This window comes from Carassius auratus, chromosome 2 (assembly GCF_003368295.1).
Source record: "Carassius auratus strain Wakin chromosome 2, ASM336829v1, whole genome shotgun sequence".
Lineage (NCBI taxonomy): Eukaryota > Metazoa > Chordata > Actinopteri > Cypriniformes > Cyprinidae > Carassius > Carassius auratus.
Window position 1 is genome coordinate 15,142,325 of NC_039244.1, and position 20,235 is coordinate 15,162,559.

General features: G+C 37.5%; 1 protein-coding gene across 3 annotated transcripts in view; it reads left to right on the top strand.

Annotated features, from left to right (window-relative positions):
- The first annotated feature begins 1,070 nt into the window (after window positions 1-1,070).
- The window catches only part of LOC113117269 (TRAF2 and NCK-interacting protein kinase-like), a 65,680-nt gene continuing 46,515 nt past the window's right edge, over window positions 1,071-20,235 (top strand). For all 3 annotated transcript variants that reach the window (XM_026285838.1, XM_026285856.1, XM_026285847.1), the window contains exons 1-2: window positions 1,071-1,441; window positions 12,296-12,361. In XM_026285838.1, the coding sequence (XP_026141623.1) occupies window positions 1,385-1,441; window positions 12,296-12,361 (123 nt within the window). In that variant the 5' untranslated portion in view covers window positions 1,071-1,384. The remainder of the gene's footprint in view (window positions 1,442-12,295; window positions 12,362-20,235) is intronic.

Here is a 20,235-nt window from a genome sequence, read left to right on the forward strand (position 1 = left end):
CTTGTCTCTTGATAGGTGTGTTACCCTACTGCAACACAAAAAGGAAAGCAAATGCAAAAAAGAAAATGTATGAAGTTGAAGTGGAAGTTGAAGGAAGTGGGAAATGAAAGGAAACTGAGTTCCTAAGAAGTGGATAATACATATATTTAAGTAATGTTTCCAAGGAAGTGTAAATGTTAACCTGAATTACATGGTAGACTGCAGTAGCTTGGATGAAGATGAATAGGATGAGATGATAGTGCATTCCTTTAAATAGAAACAAAAACAGATTAAAATTAGAAAAATTAGGAGTGTAATTTCTAATATTACTTGCACACACACACACACACACACACACATCTATCTATCTATCTATCTATCTATCTATCTATCTATCTATCTATCTATCTATCTATCTATCTATCTATCTATCTATCTATCTATCTATCTATCTATCTATCTATCTAACATTTATTTATTTATTTATGGATATTTCATTTAAAACTCATATAACATTTGTTTATTGTTACACTTCTAAAACATAAAAAAACTAAATCTGCTTTTTTTTTTTTTTTTTTTGCTGGAAAACAGAGTTGTATAACATCACAGTTCTTTGGAAGCATGAAATGCATAGGTTTTTTTTTTCTTTTTTCCTCTTTATTGTTAAGACTGCTGATTATATCTCATACATTCCATATTTGCACGTCAGGGAAACTGTAATCTGCCATTGATGCAGATGTGTACCTAAAGGAATGTCAATTATATTTGGCGCACAGCCAAGGAGATGTGCAAGTGTTTTTAAAATCCTTTTATGGGTTCCTATGAACCACGTCAGATAGCTCCCTCCAGTTGGGCAGTCTAAAACAGAATTAATAGCTATAAAAGTGTATTCCCTGGGAATCATAAAAGTGAACCATAAAGTTAAGAATGAGGAAAGGGAATAGTGAAGGTGAAGGTGTAGCTTGTAAAAGAATTTGCCGTTTTTTTTCTAACAGCATGAACTACAGTGGAACCAAATAAGTGGGCGGCACTATTGACGCCGGCCCCGCCCCGTCATGTAGCCACTCCCACAGATCTTATTGATGCTACTCTCAAGAAAAGCAGCATTGAGATTTCAGCGAACAGTGTTAAGAGACCAAAACATGTGTAGCTCCTATTGGAAAACATGCTGTCCCCAGTAAGCACGATGTGTCTGTTTGATGGGGTGACATCTAGCTGAGTTCTAGCAAAAGCATCGGTGGAATCCACAGCTTAAATACGGATAGTAGCCTACAATAAGCACGAGCGTTCAGCGAGACGAGATTTGAACGCGCTGCTGCAGAAGATCAGCGGACGGCTGTCTGAGATCTATTTAACAACACTTCTTTGTTTCTCCGTGTAATCACGGTTTGCTTTCGTCTTAAATATGGCGAGCGATTCTCCGGTTCGGACTCTGAATGAAATAGACCTCTCCGCGTTAAGGGTAAGTTATTTGTCCTTTATTGGATGCTCAATGATGTTGCGGTTGCGCCGTAATGGCAGGTGCTACAATCACTACAATAGTAGAAATGGCGTGAAATGTAAAATAACGGCTGAACGAACAGAGATGAGGCGTTTTGTTTCTTGTTTATCTTTCTTGTTCGGTCGAGATGGAGCTGGACGTTTGTATTTATCACATCAAGTAACTGGTTTTTAAAAACACATTACAGGTTATTGCAGAAAATGTCAATGAACCGACCCTGATAAAATAACATTCCGATTATCCTGAAAGTATAATAAGTAGCCTATACATTTGGCATTGTTTTAGGCTAGTAGTCTACCCTGTTAAAGTAGCCCTACGCTGCCTGCTTCTCTCATTACCATTCGTTTTATCATATAATAATTTTATGAATCACTGACAAATAAGGAAAACAGAAGGGAAAGGAGAAATCCTTGCTAGAAGTCTAGTTTAAAACGCCAGGTTTTTAAATTAAATGTTTGGGATCATACTGACATACTTGGCAAAAATTGATTGTAATTATCAATAAAAAGTGCTGGAATATTTTATATGCCCGCAAATACACACACATTTAATAATTTAATAAAATGTAATAACATTTTAATTATTATTTTCCCCAAAATTTCCCAAAACAGATTTTAATTAGTTTTTTGCTTTATGAATATTTTAGTTAATTACATCATCTAGAACGGGTGTCAGACTTGATTCCTTGATTCTGAACTTTAGATTGAACCCTAATTAAACAAACCCGATCCAACTAATCAAGTCTTTCAGGGTTATTTGAAAACTACATGGTATGTGTGTTGGAATAAAACGTTAAGCTCTCCGGCCCTCCAGGAATTGAGTTTGACACCCTTGCGTCTAGAATGTTTTGAACAAATATACACCAAAAAAAAAAAAAAAGATTCATTATTTGAAAACATTCATCACAGCAGGCGAATTGCATGTGGAATTTAATTGTGTTTTTATTGAATTTATAAAGGAACTAATAGATCTGGACCCATATAAAAATGAGCGTTACATAATTGACTTATATAAATTATTTTTATTCCACTGTTCGTTTAATAGAAACAAATTTGAACTAGCTGTGTGCTGCTGCTGGATCTATCCGTGTCCAATCGGGAAACAGTGTGCCATATGCATGGCTTGATAAATCCTTCTATAGCCACCAAATCACTGGTAGCATGTTTTCCAGTGACTTCTGAGTGGATAAACTGGGTTACTTCCTAACAAGGCTCTGTTTTTCTCCTCGGATTATAAAAACTGTGTCAGTCTGTCTAATTAGTGCGAGCGCATATGTGCATTGTCCTGTAGCTCAACTGGCAGCGCATGACACTGGCATGGCCTAGGTTATTGGTTTGGTTCTCAGGGAACATAAACTGGATAAATGCATACATTTAAGTGTGAAAATATCTACATTTCATGATGAATGTGTGTTATAAGTAAATTAGACACAATATAACTGGATGGGCAGTTTAAGGATGCCCATATGGTGAGTCACAGTTTCACAGCAGCTGTAAACCAATTACCCTGTGTGCTGTAGGATCTAATGGGCTAAAGGGATGCACGTGAAGTGCTCTTCTTTCTCTGCTCGCGAGGCTAAATAGTGCGTGGGATGGAAAGATTACTGCAAATATCCCTTTGAGTGCTTTTGATTTGGCCATCCATTGTGTCTGGTGCATTAGCTTCACATTCTCTCACATGGATCTGTTTGCACATACATGCTTTAACACTACAGATCACATGGCGCCCCAGATGTCGCTCACATTTTGAATGGGATTGGTTAAGTGTTAATCTCTGTTTCATACAAGCCATGCTCTCTGCCCTTCACTGAAGCAAGGTGATGTGTAGCTACTGGTTGTTCTCATCATCCCATGGAAAAAGTGAGTTTTAAAGACCGCCCACATCACTTCCTGAATGTTGCTTATAGTCGGCTGGGAAAATGCAGATTGTATGAAAAAAAACAAAGCTGATGCTTTGTCTGAATAAGTGTGTCGGTTTGTACTTGAGTCAAAACAGTCATTTAGGTGCTGCTGATATTACCTTGTTTTTGCTGTTTGTCCAGAACCCTCACTAAATAATTTTAATAAAATGTCAAATGTGCACCTGGGAATAAATCCTTTGCTTTTATCTTACCGTTCATTTAAATGTAGTCTGCTGATTAGTCTGCACCTTGCTCATGTTGTGTTTGAGCGAGAACAGAAATAGGTCACCCAGAAGCAGAGCGCTGACATGTGCAGCACATGCTCAGATGGGCCATTCATAAACTCCCTCTCTGGCACAGAAGCCGGGGTCTGTGTCCCACATACATGGAGCCATGTTCGGCATCACCTGGTCAGTCTCCCCTAGTCCTGAGGGACGAAATCTGAAAATGAGCTTCTGTGCTCTGACCACAAACCTTGAAATGAGATCCATGCTCTTTCTGTTTGTTTTCTGGCCATTTTTAGCTCCAAACACAAGTAGTGAGCACCTTGGTTTGTTGAGGGGTCATGTGGCCGTGTTATTAGACTTTGTTTTGATGTGGGTTATCAGAATGAACTTCGTTCACCAATATTAATGAGGTAGTGTTTTTCTCGATGTAGACAAGGTTTATTTTACTCGTGGCTTTGACAGGAATGCGGTTTAGCTGGGTGTAGCACGACTCAAGGTTAAGTTCATTTTAAACAGGACATGAGCCAATGATGTAATGTTATTTTTTACATTTATATAAAAAACATATATTATGCCATTCATACTGTACAACGCAATGACTTTGTTTTGAGCTGAGAAAGTAAAAAGTAAAAAATATAAGGGTGATACAACTGTGATGTCATAATTAAGAAGAAATGCAGCATTTTAAAGAATACAAATAAATGTATGCTGTATATGAAGAGCTCAGATTCAAAAGAGTCTGCAAAGTCAGACATTTTAATAAAAAATAAGCATCTTTATTCAGGCTCCCATGTTTATATTCAGTTTTTTCATTATAGTGGCATAGAAAAGGACCTATACATTGTCGTTAAAGTAAAATCACTGAATCTAAACATAGGAGCATGATAAAAAGATAATTTTTATAAGAACATTTCAGATGGCACTTATTTTACATTTAAAAAAAAACCTTATTAACACTTTCGACTTGTAAAAGTAATTAAATTGAAATTCAAAACCATTAAACCAACGTAAAACACAAAATGCATTTTTATAAACTTTCCATCTGTGTTGAGCTAGATTGTTTTCCTTTTCCTTATTTTGGAAACTCTACAGACCCATTCATGATGAAACCGCATGAATGGAGTTTTTTTTTTTTTGTGAGTTAGGTCTTAAGATCCTTCTTTCATTCACACATCCTCTCAGTTTGAGTCTCTATGTGCTTTCTTTTCATTCAGCAGCTCGTTGGGTTAAAGGAATAGTGCTGGGCCAGGCGCTATGAGGGCCAGGTGCTGCACCGTCTGCTTCTCTCTTACCTGACTTCAGTTTGCTCTGCTCTGCATGTGCAAAAGTGTAGGAGAGATGACAAGCTCTTACCTGCGCTCTTTAAAGAGCAGCAGTGTCAAGACTCTGCGGGAGACAGCGTGGGGTCTGGTGTCCACCCTGGGTGTGTGCATGTGTGCTGTTTTGTGCGCCTCTTGTTTTGTGGGTGAATTATATTATTAGTCACTTGCTGTCACACCCAGAAGCTCCAGATGCTTTCCATTCAATGTCATTCTGCCAGAGGGTGTCTTGTATAACATTATTTTTATATACACACTTCACCAAGAAAAGAAAATGCATAGTTGCTGATTATGAGCTGAACTGCCAGTTCTAGCAAAGGCACTTCGAGATGCTTGAATTGAAGGGTGCAGAGAGCCATCTCAACCCTTTGCCTGTGATGCTAGTCTTAGTGTGGTTGATACTGCTCGTGGATTTTTGTGTTTTCAGTTAGCCCGTGCCCTGCAGCGTTAGCTGTCCTGAATCTCCCCTCCCAGCCTCCATCTCTCTGTCATTCTTCCCTCCAGCAGACCCATTTCCTGTCTGTATGCTGAAGCACAAACGTGGACTTTCATTTAGCTAGATGTATATTCTCTTTAAAAATGTTTAATAAACTGCCACCTCTGTTTAAAATGGCCTGTTTACACCTTGAATTAGGATCCATCTCAGATGACCTGATCGCAAGAGGCTGTTTACATCTCAAATGCATCTCCTGTGACTGATTGTAATCTTATGTTTCTTTCTATAACATTCTTTAAAAACCTTTGAATTCTAATTTCAGCACAAATTTGATGATCTGTGTGCCACTGCGTGTTGACACTGTATCAGAAATATTGAGGAAGTACACTGTACTAGCTGACTTTTAAGGGGTCTTTATCTTAGAGTAACTAGTAATTAGCAGGTGTTTGTATTTTAGTTACATTCACAGATTATTAATGAGTCATAAATCTGAATACAAAATTATGGAAATCAAACAAATGTGGGTTATGCACAGTGTCAAAACAAAATCCACTGAAACAAAACGTTACATTGAAAGTTGAATAATTCATTTAACACTTTCAGTTGTTTAAAATCATTTATTTTCCACTATATTCTTGCTTTCCACCCCCTGATCTTATATTATAGGTATAAAATTTGATACTAAAATAATAAAATAGATTTTCCCACTCTTAAATACGAGTTGGCTCTGTAATTCATGTACTTTAACTTGCAATTATGATTCCAATTTCCGACTCCACTTGACGGGCACACGATTTGCAAGGCCATGTAGGTGGGAAAAACAACATTATCCAAATATATAACAATTTCTGTTAGATAGGTCCTGTCCTACACTTATTTCCCACTGAATATGCTGTCCTCACTAAATGTAAATGTTTTAAGTACACGTCACTAGTTGTGATCTCTGTGATCTAACATGGATTTTATGTGAATAGTAACTGACACAGTCACTGTGAAGTGTGACCTCTTGCGAGTAGGGTTGCAAAAAGGTGGAACATTTCCAGTGAATTTCAGCAATATTCTAGAAATTTTGGAAACTATCCAGGATTCTTTGGAATATTCCAGGGATTTTTGGAAATGTTCCACCCCTTTGCTACCCTACTTATGAGTCGCTTTTGAATGAGAGTGTGACTGTCTCTTGAGTCTCTTAATGTGTTGTCATTAGCAAATTAGCAAACTTTTGTGAAGTGTTTGCATTGATAATTTCATTGTTGCCTACGTTAGAAAGAAATCCTTAATTCACAAGAGAGTGTAAGAGTGTTGATCTAGTCTGTTGGCTTGAGGCAGCACTCCAGACTTCCTCTGCTTGTGTTCATTTTGATCGGTAGGGCAGTATAGGATGTTAGCACAAATAGATGCGTGCATCCTTTTGACTAGGAACGAGCTTAGGTGACCGAGATTGGATGTCAGGGCCAAAGGCTTTTGTTATCACTATGTTATTGATCAATGGTTAAGTGGACTTGGTTCTATCTGGGTGCCGTGTATTGATGCCAGAATCATCTTCTTCATTTGCCTTTTACATGACTCATTGTCTTGTGAGATGACTGAAAGATGGCTTGAACCTCCTACCCCTCCAAAGACACAAAATGGGTTGAGAAAGCCCTAAGGGCAAGTGATGCATTCATCAGGTGCTCTGCACAGGAATCGTTAATTACTTGCATATTTGTGTGCAAACACGGATGTTTTCATAATGACTTGCATCTTTCTCGGAGATCACAATCATGTGTGTGTGTTGACTGTTTGGGATTTATTACCTAGCTGCAGTAGAAAACATTTTGAGTGTTCATCGTAATTAAGTATGAGCAAAATGTTATACAACAGCATGCATTAGCTTGCATTAGCTTGCGTAATGGTATGTTTTTAAAGAGTTAATTCATCCAAAACCAAAATTGCCATCATTTACTCACCCTCTTGTAGTTCCAAATAGATAAATTTGTTAATATTTTAAACAAAACCTATTATATATTTTTTTTGTTTAACATAGATTGTGGACCACAACTTCAGAAGTTCACGAATGCATTGTAAAATTAATCCATATGATTTGAGTGGTTTAATCCAAGTTCTTTAGAAGAGACACAGTCACTTTAAATTACAAACAGATTTAGTTTTTACTTTTATTCACAAATAAACAACTTTCTGGAGGAACAGAAAGCTCCCAATTTTCATTTTTTGAAGATGAACAGAAGTCTTATGGATTTGGAACAACATGAGGGTGAGGAAATTATGACAGAATTTTATGTTTTGGGTTGACTAACCCTTTAATTGGTTTGCTGGGGAATCGTCAAATGACACGAACTTATTGATGTTAAAAGATTTTAAATTAGAGTGGATTTTGGGGTACATTTGTTAGGTTTAGTTTTTACTTGTGTTGAATTGTTTGGATCACATCCTCCTCTGTTATAGCATACCATATACTAATATCCATGGAAATATATCTGCTTTGGTATCCGATACCATAACATGGTAATTATTGGAGTCCTTTACCATTCTGTTTTGTCAAGACTAGTTTTGAAAATGGACAGAAATGTCATGTTGTGAGAGTCTTTTGAGCACTCCCATGTATTTTTGTGAAAACAAGAGTGTTCATTTTGATTCTAAAACAGAATTTAAGAAAACCAGTGTGACCTTCCTATATAGCCTGATCCTGCGTGATTATATTTAGCACATGAATGTGAGTTTGCTCTCACATTGTCCCAGAGCCTGGGTTTTTTCCTGTGGCATATCAAATATGGATGTATGCAGATAGATTTATGTGTGTGTGGCAGAGGAAGTCAGGCATTATGAAATGTTTGGCACAACAGCATATATTGTAATCTGGAGCCAGAATCAAGCAGACTGATCATCCAGAAAATGAAGGGAAAAAGAGAGAGAGTGTGGACACCCCAACACCTGCTCTGAATGTTTCAAATCAGCTACCCCTTCCCTACAAGCTCGACTTATGTTTGATGGTTCAAAGTAATAATTCACACAATAATGAATAGTTTACTCATCCTCATGTTGTTCCAAACATTTATGACTTACTTTCTTTTGTGGAATTGAAAATGAGATATTCTGAAGACTGTGTTGGCCTCTCTTCCATGCAGAACTGATGCTTTCAAGTTGCAAAAAATATCCACCAAAAAACACTATATTCCAAATCTTCAGAAGCCATAGTTTTGACTGAGAAACAGACTGACATTATTCATTGAAAACCTGTGAACAAATCATTGAATCAGTGAGTCAAACAAGGAACTGCATGTTTGAATCATACAATCCATTCAGAATTTAGTGAACGGAGTTCCAACTATGAAAAAATGTCCAACTATGAATTACAAAGAATGATTCATTCATCACTATTTGCTTATAAGAACTAGGATATATTTTTAATTATTAACAGGGTTTGGAACAAAATGAGCATGAGCAAATAATGACCGCTTTCATTTTTGAGGCAACTTTTCCTTTGATAATTTTGTGGCAGCTGTTCACCTTTTAAAAGTTGCAGAAGTGGCAGTTATGGGGGAAAAGTATGTAAATTTGCTTAGGCTAATATTTAACTGTAGCAGTTGCTACTGGTTTTCCTTGAGTTGCATCAACTGTGTGTGTTAGCTTCTGTTATGCCTCTGCTTCTATAAATAAACACCTTTCCCTTCCAATCATGTTAGTTTTCTGTCAGGCGGGACAGCCTGACGATGGGAACCATAACATGGTATTCTTCTCATGTTGGCTTGGACAACAGAAAACTGAATGATGTGCAAAGCTGTTAACTACTCTCTGTCCATCACTTGCCCACTGACAGTTTTCGCACTGACTCTCAGTTTCAGATGAACCTAGACAGGAAGTTATGAAGAGAGAATGTGCATCCTCATTCTCTGAGAAGCAAGAAGGAGAAATAAAGAGTGAAAAGCATTTCCATAGACACTGTGACTGACATGTCTGCTGATGCAGCTGGAGAAAAAGGCCACCCTGCCTGTCATGTCAGACAAAGCACAGACCCAGCATGACTGGGGTGAAGGAGAGGGAGAAAACAGCCATGAGAGCTCTGTGAAGTGAAGGGGCTGAATAAAGATAACATTCTAGATGCCAGCTGTGGAATGAAATGATAAAAGACAGTAGATTCATGAAATATTTTCTTAAGCATTCGTCTGGATCCATTTTTAAATATATATCATATGGCCCATTCAAAAGTAGTAAGATTATATATTACATATATGTGACCCTGGACCACAAAACCAGTATTAAGTGTCAATTTACGAAACCTGAAACCTAATAAATAAGCTTTCCATTGATGTATGGTTTATTAGGATCTGACAATATTTGGCCGAGATAGAACTATTTGAATATCTGGAATCTGAGGGTGCAAAAAATGTTAGCAATGCATATTACTAAACAAAAATTACGTTTTGATATATCTACGGTAGGAAATGTATAAAATATCTTCATGGAACATGATCTTTACTTAATATCCTAATGATTTTTGGCTTAAAAGAAAAATCTATAATTTTGACACATACAATTGCTAAAAATATACCCCAGTGACTTAATATATTTGATCAAATATATTAATTCCAGTATTGTGAAATGTGATCACAATTACATTTTTGTAAATTTAATTAAAATGTATTTTTGTGATGAAAAACTGAATTTAGCGTCCCTGAATTTAACAATTACCCGTCTTCGTTGTCACATGGTCCTTCATTCTGCTGATTTGATCCTCCAAAAACATTTCTTATAGTTATCAATAACCATTTAAACATTAAAAATATTCATGAGCAGTTGCAGTGTGCAGTTGATTTCTTAGTTTCGACTTTAAAGGTTACATCTTGTCAGTAATGGCGGTTTACCATCTAGATTAAGAAAAATGAATGGGTGTTTGAGAGCTTGAAGCGGGTTAGCATCTTTATTAGAGCATCCTCAGCAGTCAGTGTCAACATGTGATCACAGCTGACTTTCCCCATGCCTTTGATGTGGTTCGATTTGGGATTAAGATCTACTTTAAAGCTTCTTCTTAAAGCTTCTTTTACAAATGGCTCCATGAACCCTTTGGACAGACAGACATCTTTCAGCATCAGCAATGAAGGTTGTTGAAGTAATGTCAACTAAGCTCTTTTGACAACACTAGTTGTTCAGTAGAATTGCTTTCTTTGTGTAGCATTCCTAATAATTAGAAGGTACATGTCTATTGATGTGGTTTAAGGTGTTGCCAAAACAGAAAATGCAGACTAGTAACCTGCTGATTGTTGGAGATTTGAGGGCTCTGTGCATTGAGTAATATCTGAGCCCTATTTTTCTCACATCTTGTACTGATGTGTCACGCAACTGATTTCCCAGCAGCCTTCCAGCTTCGGCTAACAGACAAGCCATATTTCCAATGAATTCAACATTTAGTTTCACAAGTAGTGTTGTGTGGACTATCTATGGTTTGCAGCTTGTGTGAACAACACTGCAGCTTGCATTTTTGTTTTTTGCCAGTCAGCATGACGACAAGATTATTACTCATCCCTAGAAGGCCTAACCATGTATTTGTCCTTGGCTCTTTAGGTGACACATTGTGTGAAATATAATGCATTGTAATTCACAAGGTTTCTGTATGCATTGTGGAGTGCTTCCTTCATTAAGCGGGGGATATTTGTATAAACCCACTTAACAAAATTTGTTAATTTGGAAAGAGCTGCAAGTATATAACATATTATAATTTTTCGTAGACCATCATACTTGAATTCCCAAATGGTTGCAATATTTAAGATTATACATTTAGCAACAACAAAAAAAACTCCTCACATTTATTTGTCTTCTGAGCTGTTATGTAGCCAAAAACATTTTAGTATGACATAACTTGGTATAGTACTTTTTTGATGTTCATTCAGAAAATATAAAGCCCTATGACTTCAAATCTTACGTAAGATGGCTGAATAATAATATCGTCTGAGGTCAATTTAGCAGGACGCTATTGGACAATTGGAAAATACCAATAATTTAGGATTAGCCATAACTGTGAATGTTGCGTTTACTATTTGCAGCCTAACTATTAAGAGCAGTGCATGTGCAATCATGGAAATGAGTCCCATTTGTGTGGACCTCTACTCATGTATCCCAGTGTGATGGTTGATTCTTGTCTGAGTTTGGAATCTCACTGTCTGTCAGTAGTTCTCAGTGGAGCGCAAACAACAGAAAACACACAAATGCACAATGCTGGTTTTGTCCTTGGAGCAATGTTATCTTTAAAGATATCACTCCCTGTTCGCCATTTTATCACAACAGCTTTCTGTTGGACAAAGATGGGGATTGTGAGCATAAGTTTGATGTTTAAGGTCACAAACTCAAACCAGTTGGTGTTTAGTTGAAGCCAGATTAAATGGCACATGTAATGGCCTGTCCTTTCTCCCTGCATCGACTCTTTTATTTGGAGTTTCTTTGTTAAGGTGTCAGATGGGGTGTTGGATGTAAATCTCACACTTGGTTGGGTGCTGGCCATGAGAGATGGGTACACAGCAACAGTTGTGTGATGGAGGACACCAGGGGTTTTTGTGTTTGTGTGAGCTGAGAAGCAATTAGCTTGCTGCTGAAAACACTGCTGTTTATTAAAGCCACCATAGAATTACAGTTTCTTTCCTCTATACATGTTCCTGGACATCAGCAACATGTCATCCAGCCCTCATTTTTAACTCCCCCCTCCAAAACCACTTTTTATATGAAGTCCATGGTCCCCTATCTACAAATAACTCCCGATGGATAAAATCAAGAGCCTCCCTCTTTTTCAATGTAGATACAGCACAATATGCAAGTAAAATGAGTTTAAGAAAATCAGAGAGACTGAAAACATCAGCAACATCACAAATACTTAAATTATGCTATCTGAGTGTTATTGTTTTTCTCTGTGTTTGTACTTTTGCTGACCATAAACTTTTCTCTCTTTAGGACCCTGCAGGAATATTTGAGCTGGTGGAGCTGGTGGGCAATGGCACGTATGGTCAGGTGTACAAGGTAAGAAACTTTCATTGTATTCTTTTTGAAATGATTGCTTTTCCATGACATTTTTCTCCACCGCTACTTTTTGAGCTATGGAAACCAAAAGCAAAAGGACTTGTTTGTCTGAATGTCTGGCTGGGGTTCAACCAAAACATTTTTTTTCCCCCATCTAATATTCCAAATTTCTTTCCAAAGCAGTGTGACTGGCTGCAGGATGCAACAATGACATTTAGGAAGACTAAGAATATAATGCATGAGTCATGCTACAGCTATAATATTTGTATTGTGTTTTTTTTTTATAATGTGGAGCTCGACAGCAGGGACGTCCCAAGCATTGAGATGGGTCTAGAATACAGGTCCCAAATTGATCCTCAAAACTACCCCCATGCTTGACAGACATGGCCACCATTGACTTTCATTAAATGGAAGAGAGCAGCATCAACATTATAATAAACATCTCCTTTTTTTGCTCTAAGTCAGTTCTACAGGGTGAGGTAAATTTGTGTGTGAACTCTCCCTGTATACCTGAACTGAGCTTGGCATCTTCTGATTAGAGTATTGAGCTGAGTTTCCACCTAAATTATCCCCCGAGCAATTGTACCAGGAACCTTTTTTAAAAGGAACATTTTCCCCCAGACCTGTTGCTTTCTGTGTTTCCACCGCGGTTAAAAGTACTGAGAAGATTAGGCAAATATTCTGGTGACGTAGGTCTGCGCATGTTTCTCAGTATGCAAATTTCAGACTTGCATCCTCAGTAGTTCCGACTTTGTGAGTTTGACTCCGGATTGTGATCTCCCTTGGATGTGACGACGCAAGTCTGGTAATTCTGCAAACAGCAGCGTACTTGATAACATCAGTCAACTTGCTTTGGCTACTACAATTTTCCTCACTGTATATTTACAATGAGTCAAATCTGGAGTGTGATTTCCTGTGGATGGGATGACGCAAGTCTGGTAATTCTGCAAACGGCAGCGTACTTGATAACATCAGTCAACTCGCTTTGGCTACTACAATTTTCCTCACTGTATATTTACAATAAGACAAAATATCAAACACCATTACCTCCTTTTGTTTTGATTTAAACATATTAATAGTCGTTGAAATGTAGTTCAGGGAAATGTGTAGTTCTGTATAGCCTAACGTTACATTACAATGAAACTAAATATTATATAAAACAGTATTGCCTCTTTTTATTTTAATTTTAACATATTAATAGATTATTTGAATAAAGACCAAAGATTACCTGTTAGATTTTCCCCAAAACAAATGATATGTATGTTTTACCACTAAAGAGACATCAGAGCCAGAGGCAAATGTCAGAATTACTAGCCAAGTAGAGGCTGCTCTCACTGTAAACATGAGCACTGAGCTCCCGCTGATCGCGTGGAGCTGATCGTATCTGAAATCGGTGAAACACATTTTTAAATAGGTGCTGTCTTTATGAATAAACTGCAGATTTGAGTTTTAAACAACTACATTCTTGCCTGAAATACTTTTGAAACTTTCCATATTTTGAAAATGATCCGGATAAATGGTGGTTGAAATCACAATGCTGCATGAACTCAACCAATCTGCATGTTCAGCGCCCAAGTACCACCCCCGAAAGTTCTGGACCTTTGAAAAAGTTCCACCTTGGGCTTTCTGAGGGGCAGTTTTTTTTACCCGAAACTTTATTTAGATCCTGGTTCCTGCTGTGGCAACACACATAGTACCATCCCAAATCCCTAGTTCCTAGGTAAAGTTCCAGCGGTGGAAACGCTGCTTTAAATTGTTCAGTCAGAAGGTCCTTGCACAGCCCACCAGAGCAGCATGCGGGCACAAAGCTGCACCCTGCTGTGTAACCAGGACATATGTTTGGGAGGAGTAGATGAGAGAGGTGGCCATGAGATAGAGAGGGAAGCAGTGGAGGGAGATATAGGAGAGCTGGCGCTGTGCTGGAGTTAGCAAATAGAGCCTAAAATAAGTACTTTAGTGGGTGGAAGGTGATAAGAAAGTGTCTGATGTACATGCGTCTCTTTTTGCCCTTGAAGCTGTAGACAGAGACACACACGTTGCAAATTTGTGGAGCGAGACGATCTGTGCTCAGACAGAGAGGTTATTCTCTTCCGCTTGGCTTCTTTCTGTGGGAAAAGTGGGGCTGTGCTCTGTCATTCCAGTTTGCCCTTCATGTCTAGGACATGCAGAGCAGGTCTGAGTGCACAGGTGTATAGGGAGGAACTCTCGTTAGTGTACTTTGAGCACAGCTCATCCACTTCAGCTGCACCTGTATGATTTACACAAAGTTACGTTTATTGCAGATGAGAAGGGATCGAACACTGTGGTTGATGACATTAATATCCTTTACTTTTGGATTGTATGGCGTCGGGGATCATTTCACCTCGGCTGTTAAAATGTGACAGACAAGGCCTAGCAGAAGTGAAGGCACTCCTGCTTGTAATAATCCAAAAAACTTTCATTAGCATGTTCATGTGAGTAAAATTGCAGCTAGAGCTACACTCTTGGAACTGATTTCTGCAGGAGGGTGGTTCATCAAGACCTGGGTTGGCTAACACTGCCCCAAAGAAGTCTTAAAGTTCAGGGGTATGGCCAACCCTCTTCCTGGATGGCTAACATCTTCAAGCAACTGTAAGCACACACACCTGAACCTGTAAATCAAGGTATTCAGGATTACTTGAATCACAGATAGGTGTGCTGGAACTGATTGAACAAGGAGCAAGAGCAGGGTTGTATACCCCTGGTTCTGAAACTTAATGTTATCTGCTGAAAACTCAGTTCAATTTAAATTGTCTGTGGGCTCCAAAAACTTGTATCTAACTTGTGTCGTCCCATTGTTTTGAGATTGTGTGCTTTGTTAGAAAACGAAGGATGGTTGTTTCAGCTGTCCTGGCAGCCGGTCGGGGTTGGATCTGTTTGGTGAGACATTTCAAACCACCAAGTGAGCACCTTTTTCCTCATCCCATTCGTAATGTAGCAATAGCCCCTCCAGTTCCTGGAAAGACAGGTCTTTCACATTTCCTGAGCTATCAGGTGTGGATCACTTATTCCATTGTCAAAATCAGTTCATAATGAAACCATCTCGCATTTCCCCTTCAGGTATCTCTGTCAGTTCTTTATCTGAGACTAGAAAATATGCTAATTGCTCATATGTTTGGTCACACAGGAAGTTATATGACTAAATTGCTTCTTAGCATGGGATAGGTTTACTAGTTACTGTATTTATTTATTTATTTATTTTTACATGTGGATCTTCTAGACCCCTGCATTGACCTATTTTTGGCTCTGCAGCTGGATAAAATGTCTCCTTGTACATTAGAGACGCCTTTTCTGCAGAGACACCTGTTCTAAAGACCTGTGTGGGAAAGCTCTCAACTCAACCCTCTCAGACTCTTTCTGTTTCTTTTCTGTCTTTTTCTGTCACAATATGTGAAAGTCAGCTTAACGCCAGTGTTTGTTGTTTTTGTCTGATATCTGTTAATCTTATGCAGAGGAAAATCATGATTGTGCAATCTATGTATTCCAGCCTGTACTGTTCCTGTGATGAATTTGCTGAGCTTCCAGTATGATTCGGATCTTGTTAACTGTTTCATGTCATTCTCCCATGACATGTTTGCGAGCAGTGTAGATAAAATTCCAGTATTATTTTGTTGGTCAATAATTCAATTTTAAAATGCCCCTTACCCCACACATTTACAGTGAGAGCCTTTGAAATGGATCAGAATAATGACTGATGAAGTTGAAATAAGTTGAAATAAGCCACATCATGTCAAATTGACTCATAGGATGAAAATTTCAGAGCGCAATGGCACTGGGTGGAGCGACGTTACCAGAACTGAACACTTTTGCTCTGTTTGCGGTGTTATGCTCTGTTATGGCTGGTTTAAAGTCAAGAGAGAGCAGTTGAATTGTGTTGTCGTTACTGATGGTGACTCAGATTCTTACTGAGCTTGTATGCCTTGGTTGGTGTCAGGTTTATAGGGTGACTCCTGCTGTATACGTGACTGGGAGACATTGGTCTTGACGACATGCTAAATTATGTTGTACAACTTGCTGAAAATTGTTGCTGAATAATTTACCCAGAAACAGAAACCAACCTATTATCTTTGAGCAGTCTATGTCAGCTAGAGAGATTTTCAATAGCTATTTGCATACTAAAACAATATTTATTTAAACAATTAAATATTAGCATTAATAAGTTAAATATATGTAGCAAGTAAAATTATATTTCCTACGTAATCAGTGCTTTAAAAATCCATGGAATTATTAATAATAAGGTAATGGAGAAAAAGTACAACAAGTTAAAAAACAAAGACGTTGTTGTTATATCTAACAGGAGTATCAATTACTCAAGTGTAAATTGAATACTTGCACAATTGTCATATTGCACAAGTAGTCATATGGTTTTGTAAGACTAGAAGTGATATTTTCACTAGTTCATTTATCTAAAAGCAGCACTGCTTTTGTACGATTCATGATGAATCATCGATGAAGCAAACATTCACATGGTGCATTTTGAAATAAGATATCTCAGAGTCTGTTTTTGCATGTTTTTAAACTTTCCACGCTTTGCTGGTTATAATACTGCTCCCACTACATCAGTTTCTAGTCATAATCTCCTATGTTGCTTTCTTATTTTGAGACATAATATGCTGTCAAACATACACAGATATTTAGATTGCCATATGTGAGATGCAAGCCACGGTCATTAATCTTCATAAATCAATCATGACAAGATTAAAATATATCGTCATTTGCTTCCTTTTCTTCATCATACAGTATTTTTTATGTTTAACATGCATCAAATGATGGGTTGTGGTTTGACATGCCTATACTTGTCACCGGAGAAACCATCTCTTGAAACAAAACAAGTTGAGCTAAGAGGTGTATTAAGGAAAAGCAAGAAGGTGTTTTTCCCATCACGTTTTTGACCGGGACCGTGCCCATAAAGGAAAATATGTTCTGCAGTCCCGTAATAACAGTTGCACATACTTGTATGATTAAGCATGAAGCACAGGTACGGGAAATGGCACCAACACCCCTTCTTTCATTTGATTTTCCTTTGAAAACGTTTGAGTAGTTGGCCTTGAACAATTAAGTGAGGTTCACATGTCCTGTGGTGTGTGTCTATTTAAAAGACAATTTGTTAATTGTTTTATAATTGAAAGGCATGGAGCTTTTATGAGTTTTTATCAGTTGTTTATGTTGAAAATAAAAGTTTAAAACAACATTATGCAACAAAACCCAATTAACCTATGTTTCTCATGATGATTTTTTATAATATATAGATATGAACTTTTGACTGGTGGTGTATGTAAAAGGATTTGGTCTGACCTTTTATTTTTTCTAAAGTTTGTCTGAAAGCGCTTCCAGTTGTATTTATTTTTTCCTCTCTTTCACTTGGTCTAGAAAGATGTACAGACTCACACAGGCATTGTATTTATATCTTCATGGGGGATACAATTTGCAGTTAGATTTATTAGCTCTGGCCTCATTCTGTCCTCCTCCCTGTAAGTTAATTCCCTTTATTCCACAACTCTCAGAAGCAGAACATCTGTCGTTGTAACATATTCCTCTTTTGCTTTCTGTGACTTTGTTCACGCTACTACTTTTATATATCGTGATGTAGAATTGCTAAAAGTTCCAAAGATAGAAAAGATTGTTAAATCTGAATAATTTAAGCTCTATCTCAGAGCCTGTTGAATATTTCACGGGGCTTTTCAGTGCTGAGGTTCTTCTCTAAGGCACATATTTGTTTGTGTATGTTACCTGTTGCTGAAATTCAGCTAATTGGAATGGTGAGCTCATGTGGAGATGCCTTGTTAATTACAATTCTTACACTTTACATAATTCATGTCACGATAACATGGAAAATTGATGACAAATGTCAAAGACATGGAGGTGGAGACATGTTTGCTTGAGTCTGACCAAAATTTGTTGGGGGCAGCTCTCTGGGGGGCCCAAGGCAAATGAGGCGTCCGTGGTGTTCGAGGCAGGCCTGTGACGAGGGTTGGTTAAGCTGCAGATTGCCCCACTGCTACAATAATTAAAGCAGTTCGCCATCTCTGTTGTGCTCTGCTATTTGCCCATTCGTTTTAAACCGCCTGAGCTCCTCTACCCCTTACCAACAGGTCCCTAAATGACAGATGGTGTGCATCCTGGCATTTGCCCGCAATGCTCTAAGCACTCGGGCATGAGGCAGGGCTTCTTGTTAATTGGCTTGTGAATTCCCTTCACAAACATTTCCTATTTAAGATGAAAATAGCTTGTATTTCCTTTTTGGTGCCTATAAGTCATGAGTGGTATTTTAATTTGACAGTAATGGCGAGCTACTATGGCGATGCATTGTTGTCCAGGAATTAGGCAGTGGCCTTATGGAATAAAGAATGCATGTATTCATCTTCCTTATGGCAATATGTACCACCTGCACCCTCAGCATGCTCTATTATTATTTGAAAAGCAAGATCGCATATTACCCTGAAGATTAGGGGCAGATTCAAATATGCAATCATTTTATCCAGATCTGTCATGATCGGCCGCCTTCAGCTGCTGATTTGAAAGAGTATATTGAGGAGAAAACATAAGCGTGAATAATATTTATTTTTTATTAATGTTAGAACATTTACAAGTTTTCGAAGCTTTTGACAGGATTCAGCAATATGGAATTATGCAATTATATATTTTATTATTTAATTTGAGCCATAATTTGCATAAAACTATTTTGAATTATTGAATGTACAATCAATATCAGTAACGATAACAATGGTAAAGGCTAAATATACTGTATATTCGAATTTATATAGCTGTTATGTAACATATAGTAGAGTAAAAATATACTATTGTCATAAATTTTTTAAATCGATTTGTTTACATGAATCATTCAAATGATTCGCTAGAATGAGTTGAATCTTCCTGTTCAGTTTAAAACTTCAATAGACCAACAATGTGACACAAAAATATTTTAGTATCATTTATATGCTATATAGTATTTATTATTATTTAGAATGGGCTCACCCCCTTATATTTTAATTTTTATTCGTTTTTTTTTATTTTTTATTTCAAATAGCAAATATGTTTCATTTTATTAGTTAACAGTAACAATAATTTTTAATGTGTAACATTACTACTGGTTGGGAAAAATAGCATTTAACTAGAAAAAGTAAGTACAGTTAGTATTTTGAGAATGTTTGAGATTGTAAGTACAGTGTGACAGAATTCCTGCTCTTCATGACATGACACTTTTACTTTTCAAACCAAAGCTGAGGAGGCTAATCAAATATTTAGCAGATTGTTTGGTGGTGTGTGCGATCAGCTAGAGAACGGATAAGGACAAGGCATGACTTCCCCAGTCAGCGGAAGGCGAAGCATTTCCCTTCTTGGTGACTGCAATGAGTGTGCATCACGTGGGTTTGTTGTGTTTTAAATGTGTCACATGAAGTTGCTCAAGTAGTTAGTATGGCACCAGTCCAGCATAGTGCTTCCCCTGCATACAAAATATTAAAAGCAGTTTATGAAGAGATGTGTCTGTTAGCGATTCTTCATGTTGTTTGTCTCAGCCTCTCCAGAAGACAGAGAAACATGCTTTGCTAACTTTTGAATAAAAGCTTTAAACATTTTAAATTTTTAGTAAAAAAAATTTTTTTTAAATTCTTTTCTTTCTCATTCCTATCCATACATTTTACACATTCTCCAGTTCTCTTTATCTTATGCAGTGAAATAGTTAATGTACAAAGCAAAGCCACAGGCCAGACCAGAAGCAGCTGACTGTTACCACTTCCACCTTGAGGAACAGTCTGGCGAAAGTCTCAAAGTCTCAGAGTTTCTCAATGTGTGTCTCAGCTCTGTTTTGTCTTTATGGATGCAGTGGATCACTTTATGTGCTGACTTTGCTATTT